This window comes from Nicotiana tabacum, chromosome 20 (genome assembly GCF_000715075.1).
Source record: "Nicotiana tabacum cultivar K326 chromosome 20, ASM71507v2, whole genome shotgun sequence".
Taxonomy (NCBI): Eukaryota; Viridiplantae; Streptophyta; class Magnoliopsida; order Solanales; family Solanaceae; genus Nicotiana; species Nicotiana tabacum.
In genome coordinates this window covers 165,503,180-165,512,959 of record NC_134099.1, presented here as the reverse complement: position 1 = coordinate 165,512,959, position 9,780 = coordinate 165,503,180, and the positions used below count along the sequence as shown (strand labels likewise).

General features: G+C 35.7%; 1 protein-coding gene across 1 annotated transcript; it reads right to left on the bottom strand.

Moving 5' to 3' along the window:
• Positions 1-2,051: 2,051 nt before the first annotated feature.
• LOC107827351 (serine--glyoxylate aminotransferase) lies at positions 2,052-7,286 on the bottom strand. Its single transcript, XM_016654457.2, has 6 exons — positions 7,167-7,286; positions 5,587-5,820; positions 4,539-4,823; positions 4,076-4,442; positions 3,396-3,606; positions 2,052-2,289 (listed from the first exon to the last, which is right to left on the bottom strand). Exons 2-6 carry the CDS (start codon positions 5,789-5,791, stop codon positions 2,152-2,154), a joined length of 1,206 nt encoding a protein of 401 aa, XP_016509943.1. The 5' UTR covers positions 5,792-5,820; positions 7,167-7,286; the 3' UTR covers positions 2,052-2,151.
• Between the last annotated feature and the right edge of the window lie 2,494 nt (positions 7,287-9,780).

The following is a 9,780-nucleotide window of genomic DNA, read 5'->3' as shown; positions in this document are numbered from 1 at the left end:
TTTGGAATCTTATATATATATCTTTTTTTGTATTTCATCACCTTATTTGCTATGAAATTTCCTTTCTGTTTTATAAAATTTCCTTACTGCCTTGCATCTAATGTTGTTGACCACGCTTAAAAATAAGGAAGGAGATCTTTGCGTGTAATTCTTCGAGAGAAAGAACCTTATTTATTTGAGTTTTCAATTTTTATATGTGCTTGACCAGTTTTAGTAAGTTTATAATCAGGGGCGTATCTAGAGTATAGTATATGGGTTCTCGGGAACCCGATAACTTTTGCATAGACTCTGTATTTTTATTAAAAACTTTACTAAACATCTGTAAATATCTAATTGTGAACCCAGTTACTATGGTATATTAATTTGAAATTGCGACAAAAACCCATAAACTTCAAATTCTGAATTCGCCTCTATTTATAATTAATGGCTAAAGGTTGGTACGTTGGAACTTATTTGGGACATTTATGTAATATTCCCTTTTTTCTATAGACCCCTTCTAGATTGTCAAAATCATTACCATCAAGCTATAAATTTTCAATGGTAACCAATGTGGTATTATTAATTAATAGTATGTTAGTAGTATAGACGGTCGAAATCGGGGCTACCCGATTTACAGGCTCGAAGGCGAGGGCGAGTTCGAGCTCGATGGACAAGACTCGAGCTCGGAGACAGAGTGCAACGCCCGGAGATAGGAGTACGAGGAATATTGAAGCCGAGTATGCTCGACCCCGAAATAGTACCGTTGTAGATTTGTAACAGAATGAGTTAGATTCCTGCCACGCCCCAAGATCATGACGCAAATCTCGGAATAGGATTGTACGATTCCGCATTAGGCGGTTAGACAGCTGTATCAAGAATATTCCTTACTGTAAATAGAAATATATCTTATTTAGGGTTCCCCTATTATATAAAAGGGACCCCAATCATTTGTAACATGATCGAATCATCGAGAAAAGAATACAGTCTCTACTTTTTGCCTATTATTCATCAGAATTATCCTTTAGCTCTACTATTCTTACTTTACTTTTCTTGCTTAATTGTTCTTATTGTTCCAAGCCCACCTCGAGGTCACTAAGCTCGTGGTAACCGCCTGTTGGGTAACATTGGTTTGATTCACTTGCCTTTTTCATTTATGTTTCATATTTCTTGATTATTAATTGGTATTGAACTAAATCACATATCTTTAAAACCACAAATCAAATTTAATTGTTATTCGTATTTTCGAGGTAAACAAGTAGTTTCTTTCTTCTCATTTTTCCTAGAAAATAGAAGGAAAAAAAATGAAAGCTAAAGCTAACACACTCTTGACATGCAATTCCTAATCTATTGTCTTGATCTTTTTAGTTTTGGTTTTATTTAGTGACACCACTAAATTTTGAAGTTAGACGTAATATTGTGATAGTTATATTGTTAGATTAACATGATAATTACTACATGTGCCATTTGAAATAATAATAATAATAATAATAATAATAATAATAATAATAATAATAATAATAATAATAATAATAATAATAATAATAATCCCAAAAACTCGCAGCTGCTATCCTTAGGGTGTGCGCGGGGTGACTTGCTCACTGTACAATAGTCTGCAAATCACACAGAAGATGTAAACCGCACTAGGCAAATCCGGTGCGACGAGCTATGACTTATGACGCTGTCATGGGAAATCACTTACTCAACTAACCCTTGTGGGCTGAAACTGTAAATTTTATTGTTAAAAAGTTAAGTTAATTCTGTCTAGATTAGCTTGATTTATAAGTCTTTGTTTCATTTATTGGATGCAATTTATTCATGTATTAATCAACGTGGATTAAAAGGGCTAGAAACTAAAGAAAGAAAACACAGGCAGTCAAAAAGCGCAACTCGGTGCACTAAGCTCCCGCTATACAGGGGTCCGGGGAAGGACCGGATCACAAGGGTTTACAGTACGCAGTCTTACCCTACATTTCTGTAAGAGGTTGTTTTTACGGCTCGAAGCCTCGAACACGTAACCCCTGGTCACATGACAGACGGTCAAAAGAAGAGAAAAGAAAAAGCAAATTGTGCAATTTTACCAAAGTATTCTCAACCAGTTGTTGAACAATGAACAAAAGTGACATGAAAAGAAATAATTACAAGCATTGGTTTTGTATACTTATAATAATTGAATTAAATTCTGGATGGGATAAGGGGAGTGGAATTTTGGAGGAAAGTACTAGCAGCTGCAACTCCACTACCAAACTTCACTGGATAACCAACATCCTTAAGTACCATTTCCACTCCAGCAAGACATCCCAATAGTTGCAACTAAAACCAAAAAAAAAAACAAAAAAAAAAAACATGATTTTGTTATGTAAGTTATACTATAATAAGGAAATATATCAAACCTATAAAAGTAAGAGAGCGCGAATTAACAGAGAACGAGTTATGTGACGGTATTTGACTGGACATGAGTTTAAGATGTTAATTTGACTTATAAAATATAGCAGTGATGATGAAAGACAGCAAACATCATAGAGCAAACATCATATTTAAGTTGAAGTGTAAATAGTATAACACCGTTAACGTTGTATAGAAATAGACTGGTGTCAAACATTTTGGAACGTCCCAAAAAGGAAATTGTGTCTCGGAAATTGGAATGGATTATGGATACAACAACAACAACAACATACCCCAGTAAAATTTCACTAGTAGGGTCTGGGGAGGGTAGAGTGTACGCAGACCTTAGCCCTATCCCGGAAGGGTAGAGAGGCTGTTTTCGGGAGACCCTCGGCTCAACAGAAAAGACAATAATATCATAAAAGAAACAAAAGAAAAGGTCTATAACAACAAAAGAAGTCAGAAAAGTAATAGATTATGGATGGAGTGGCAAATTCAAGAGAACAAAAATATTGAGGTATGACTCTTAAATATATGTCTAGAACCAAATGGAAACTATTAACACTAAATTTTATGAGTTAATTTGGTGCTTGAACTCAGAAAATAATTATAAGTTGAACCAAACACATCCTCTGAGAAAGAAAATAAACATGGAGATTTTATGCTTTTGCCTAGTTAGTATAGAGTTGTAAGTTGTAGCAGCCCTTTACTTGATGATATTGAATATATAGAGCCAATAAACAAACAAACCAGAGCTTATGCAGTTATGCATATGGTTGTATGTCAACTGTTATCTCTACATAGACAACCGGACCCCGCGCATAGCGGGAGCTTAGTGCAGCGGGCTGTCCTTTTCTTTTTCTCTGAACCAAACCACAATCTAAAAGAACTTGATGACAGTCACATGTTCAAGAATGATCTTGAATTCCATAGTAGCAGTCACGTGCACGAGGAATGATCGTGTAATCGTTGTCTTGTTAGACTTCACAGAATGTGTAATAAGACATGTAATCTGCAGTAAAGAGAAAAGTTACCTCATTCAAGTTGCCAAGATGTCCTATTCTGAAAACCTTTCCTGCCACTTTGTTTAGGCCAAGACCTAAGCTTAAGTTGTATCGCTTCCATGCCCTTTTCACGATTTCAACACTATCGATATATGGAGGAACAACCACAGCTGTGACGGTGTCACTGAACCATTCCTCCTTCTGAGTGCAGTTCTTCAAGCCCCATGCCTCCACGGCAAGTCTGCATTTTCATTCCAAAAACTTGTATCATTTCTCCAATAATTATGTATGCTAAGGCGGAATCCTGGTGAAAGTGATGCATCTCCTAGATATACATCGATTTTACCAAGATTGGTAAGCTATAATGCTCAAGTTGACGTAGAATACTACTCCCTGTGTTTCATTTTATATGGCAGTGTTTGACTAGACACGGAGTTTAAGAAAGAAAGATTTGTGCTACATGCAAAAAGGACCCTTAGAACTTATGGACTCGAACATGTTATGCATGATATTCTGTGTCTATATGCGAATGTCATTACAGTTAACGAGTTTCCAGATATAGAAAGGTGCCTTTCTTTTTGCAACAGACTAAGAAAGAGTTCCATGTAAAACGGGACAAGAGGAAGTATTATCTTAGCGAAGTGTAAATTAAGCTGCGATTCACTAATTAACAAAAACATGACAGGTACTAACAGAGGTTTTACTGTTACCTTGTTGCTTTGCCCAGGCGAGCGTGTCTTGCAATCACATTTTCGAGGCCTTCCTCGAAAAGAAGGTCGAGAGCAGCTCGGAGTCCATACAAAAGTTGGATTGAAGGAGTATATGGCCAATAAGTTCCCATCTTGTAGAACTTAAGGTAATCACTCCAGTCAAAGAAAACTCTCACTGATTTTGCAGTTTTGGCGGCCTCAAGAGCCTTGGGACTAGCACAGACTATCCCGAGTCCGGTAGGAAGGGAAAGTGCTTTCTGCGAACCAGTAAGCGCCACATCAACGCCCCATTCATCCATGCGAAAATCAAGTGCACAAATTGAGGACACTCCATCGACAAGGAAGAGAGCAGGATGCTGGTAGTGATCTGTCGCGAAAGTTGAGTGATAGCAAAATTAATGCATACTGTTTGATATCTGAATTCAATTTCTTGAAGTAAATATGCAACAGTTGGATACATTACCGAGTATTTTCCTTACAGTAGCCAAGTTGTTGGTAACTCCAGTGGCTGTCTCATTATGCACAATGCAAATCGCCTTGATAGTATGTGACTTATCTGCTGCAATTTTGGAGGCTAAAGCTTCAAGGTCAGCACCTTGGCCCCAGTCACTCTCAACAACATCAACATCGAAGTTGAGGCGTTTCTGTTGATCAATCCAGAGCAGACTGAACTGACCGATGAGGAAAGATACAATTCGATCACCAGGAGACAGCGTGTTTGTGAGCGCACTTTCCCATGCACCAGTTCCTGCCACATGAAAACAATATGACGGCCACCTTGAGTTGAATATTTGAGCCACAAGAAATCAAGAACTACTTAAACTGATGATTCTGTTCATACTACTGGAAAGCCATCACTTTCCTTTTGTGTTATAACAGAAGAGGGATAAAATCAATTTGAAAAGTTTCATCCTAATACAACAACGATAACACAACAACTACATCTCAACAACAAGCAAGTTGGGTTCGGATATATAAATCACCACTATCCTTGTCGCTCCATTCAAGCTCTTTTCTATATTTTTCTACTGGCATATGAATCTCGGATAGGACTAAAAGGGTCCTCAAAAGTATTGGATCATAAGTAAACGTGCTAACATGACTAGAACTTAATCCCATTTTTGGGTAGAAGATTCATTCTAATGCTAAACGAAATCTTATCTCTTCATTTTAACTTCAAGGTGGACGATTAAGAGGAATAAGCCTAGGCAGTGCCGAAGCTACAAGTCTAGCCGGGTTCAGTAAAATCCAGTAATTTCGGCTCAGACCTTGTATTTGTGCTCAAAATCTACTTAATATGTGTAAATAATCTATCCCCAACCTATTAACTTATCATGTCCTAGATTCCAGAACCCATATACTCAAAAATTTCACCCGAGCACGTCTATCCTAGCTCCGCCTTTGAGCCTAGGAAATTTGTATTTTGAGGAACCAATATATCATCAAACCAAACTCGTCGCGATGCAAATATAAGGGCGATAAAGAGTAAGATACTAAGCGTATTACTATACCTGTAGTTGGGATCAGAAATGGAGTTCCACTTGTAGTCTTGAAAATCTTCTTGACATCCTCAAGCAAGACCTTTGTGAGAGCTGGAACAGCTGGGGACCTGTAATCCTCGTTGTTCCGGTTCATCGCACGGAGAACTTGTTCCGGGATATTAACAGGTCCCGGAACAAACAAATGGTTCCTTCCAGGTCCATTAACGTAGTCCATCTTCTTCCTTTTGAGATTTCAACTAATGCCTTCAATATACACAAAAAAATAAAATTCCTCAGATAAGAATTTTGAAATTACAATTACTAGTACTTCATTACCAATAGGATCTCAATTTCTACCAACCAAAGCAATCAACTAAATAGGAAAATGAATAAAAATGTTGTACCACTCATATTGCTCGTCCGTAAGCCGAGGGTCTATTGGAAATAGTCTCTTTATCTCAACAAAGGCAGGGGTAAGGCTGCGTACACAATACCCTTCCCGGACTATTATACTGGGTTTGTAATTGTTGTACTCATATTGCTCGACGCGATACTAAATAATACATTAAATTTTGTGTTTTTTTTTATCTTTTCATTTCTCCCTTCATTTCAACAAAGAATAACTTACTTTTTTTTTATGGAAAATGGAATTTCCTTTCCACTAATTGGCTCAGTTAAGCACTCTTCACAGTATTAGCCTAGATGTTAGGTAATCAGTAAGGAAAAGGTCAAAACAATTTATAAGACACTTTTTACACTTTTTAGGATGTCTCAAAATGTTTGAAATAAATTCACTAAAAGTAGTATTATTCCACACAATCTCACAACTTTTCCAGAATCCAGTTTATTTTTTTGGATCAAGCTAATTTTTTCAATTAGTGTTACTTAGTATATCTTCCACTATACCAGTAACATAATATCAAATTAATATCTCAAACTTTGTGTCCCGTCAAACACTGCTAATATAAACCGATATGGCATGACTGCAGTGGCAGAGCCATATTCAACCAAGGGGATCGACACGCCTTTGACTTTCGGTATACTTAATTTTTATATTTTGACACTCCTTGGTAAAAATCCTGGCTCCGCCACTAGGCATGAGTGGATACAAAAACATAGTGTAACATATATGAGTTTAAGTTATAAACATGATAACTGGTAAGAACTTATACACTATCACGGTAACTTAAACTATTATAACATGTTATTACGCTATTTTGTAGGGCGTCGTATCATATCAGGCTTGATACGAAGAGTTAAATGTTGTTGTATGTCAACTCAACATTTACAGTCAGTTTACATAACATAAACTCGTAACACGTAAAATATTTTTTTTGGATTTCCATCCGGTGTCCGATATCCACATGGGAGCCCGGCTATATCCGGTTCGCACCGCGTAGGGCCCCCATTCGGGAGCAAGCGCTCCCCACCAAGAATTTTTCCATACCCAGGGCTCGAACCCGAGACCTCGGGTTACAGAAAAAGCAATCTCATCCACTGCATCACATCCATTCGGGGTGGTAACATGTAAAATATATACACACAAACATTTACATACATATATATATAAATATATTGTAAGATACAAGTGGCTTTAGAAGAGCAAGTACCTGAAATGGCAGTTAATAACAATAAATGGCTCAGTGCAGAGCAGAGAAGGAAAGGAAAGGCAATATGAAAAGTCCAAAGCAACAAATACAAACTCTTATAAGAACAGCATGAGACCACTCAAGCTTCTTTGTGGGTCCCACTTTAGATTTGACGTGGCAGATAAGTGACTTACGTGGATAGTAATCTTGTGGCTAAGATTTTTGAATATTTTGATACGTCCAATTTTCTTTTTACCTTAATTTTTTTTTCAAAGTAACATTTTTTTTTCCCTCAAATATTTACATTTGAGCTCCAACTTAATAATTAACTTTTTACGTACATTTTTTTTTTTTTAACTTTCTACGTACTTTAACTTTGATTTTATGCTAAATTATACTCTTATAAAAATGTTTTCTTTTTTAAGGGATTCCATATATACTAATTAACATGCTCGAGAATAGATAAATTACAAAAGTCTATGTTCAAAAGATTTAAACATTTTTTTAAAATTTACATAAAAAATTACAGTCTTGTGATTTTACTTTCTCTATTTGTATTTTTCGAATATTCTGTAGTTTGTATACACGTTAATATAAAGTTTAAGTTTTATATATGCACTAATAGTGTATAAATATTTTATATCAATTAACCTACAATAATATGAAACTCCTAATAGCAAGTGTAATATGTAACTTCATAAAACAATGTAATAAACTACTGTAGTTGATTATTATTTGTAATATTAGTATGTATAAGTTAAATTTGTAACAAAAGAATGAAACACGTGAGAATAGTAAAAAAAAAAAGAAGAGATTTTCTCCATAATTAGAGATTGGGCAAAACACCACACGTCTCACCTCACCCCCCACCCCCGCCCCCCGCCCTCCGACGTACCACAAGCTATTTATTTTTGGAGGATAAAATTTCAAACAACGACGACGATCAAGTAAAATTCCAAAAGTGGGGTTTAGGGAGGCTAGTGTATACGCAGACCTTACCCTTATCTAAAGAAGCATAGAGGTCGTTTCCGAAAGACCTTCAACTCAAGAAGACGGAAAAGACAAGAAGAGAAAGGAAGGGACAATATATTAGTACCATCAAACAGAAACCAAAGAAATAATAACAGCATCATAAGAACTAGAAAATTGTTGAAATGTAATAACAAAACCAGAAAATAAACCCAGGTGCTATGAACGACGGAGGATAAATTTCAAAGCATTAATAATTTTGTCGAAACTTTTTTTTTCTTGTATATTTTATGCTAAAAGATATTACATTACTCCCTACTTAAACTCGAGTTTATACATATATGATGAGAAAATTCTTATACATCTTACGTTAGCTAACGTTTTTCAGCTTGTTGTTATATTAGTCGTAGCACGCCTTAATAAAATAACTAACAAATACATGATTATAGTAGAATATATGGAAAAAAAATAAAGCTTATCTTAAAAACAAGAAAACAATGACGAAACATAAAGAAAGCCATTAAAATTTTACATCATAGGAACTAAATACAGACCACAGAAACATTAAATGTAGAGTATGAGGTTGAGAAAGAAATTGTGAAAAGATAAGATGATAAAAGGGCTATAGGAACCACTCCCTAATTTGTGGGAAACAATAGCTATACATAGCATTTTCCTATTTTTGTTTTCTTGTTACTTCCTTTTCATTGTTTTGTTTTTTATTTCTATGTTTTGGCCATTTGTTCCAATCTCTCATCCACTCTTTTGTCCAACCCTGCACCCTTTAGGTAAGTGATCAAATCATACTTAGGATTTTTTTTTCTTTTTCTTTCTTTCTTTACCTTTTAGTTTTGACCCGAACACTTGCACTCAAAAGTATAGTAAGTCGAGAAAAGCCTCAGCAAGATGATAAAAACACTAGGCGATTTCTTTTCGTATGCTTAAGATCGTGGGAGGTTACTTGATATATGTGTTCATGGAAGGTAGTAAATACTTGATATATTAACTAAGGTGTGTATAAGTTAACACGAACACTTGCACTCAAGAGTATTGCCTAGTAGTCAATAAGTCGAGAAAAGCCTCTGCAAGATAAAAAAAATACTAGGCGGTTTCTTTTTATTTGCCTAAGTTCGTGGGAGGTTACTTGGTACATGTACTCATGGAAGATAGTAGATACTTGATATATTAATTAAGGTGCATACAAGTTGACCCGAACACTGAACACCATCGTCATAGAAACAGTGTTCAACCTCTTCCCAAAAAAAAAAAATAGCAACTGCAACTTCAAATGCGATAGGAGAAAGGAAAAGTTAAAAGACAAATATAACTCTCAAAAGTACAGTTTGGACTTTGGAGAATGAATTAGTTAAGATTCATAATAGGGAAACTGCACATTATGATACTTGTACAAATTTAATATAGCTATAGCTAGCAATATAGCTAGTACCCTACTCCAAATTTAAGCATTCCAAAAAGTTTTTGCTATGCGTTTTCTTTATATCCCTTTAAAATCTTATTCCCCTTTCAAGAATTTTCCCTAAACTTTTACTCCAATATAGACAAAAGCAGACTTTACCTTCTTCCTCTTTCTCCCTGCAAACTGCCAGTTATATCTTACAACAACATACTCAGTATTATCCTACACCGTGAGGTCTGGGGAGGGTAG

Bases quoted from the DNA above. Each gene is read 5' to 3' on its own strand.
- LOC107827351 (XM_016654457.2), bottom strand. From the start codon at position 5,791: ATGGACTACGTTAATGGACCTGGAAGGAACCATTTGTTTGTTCCGGGA. The intron at 4,824-5,586 runs GTATAGTAATAC...TTCATGTGGCAG, and splicing joins ATTTCTGATCCCAACTACAG to GAACTGGTGCATGGGAAAGT. The intron at 3,607-4,075 runs GTAACAGTAAAA...ATGAAAATGCAG, and splicing joins CGCCTGGGCAAAGCAACAAG to ACTTGCCGTGGAGGCATGGG.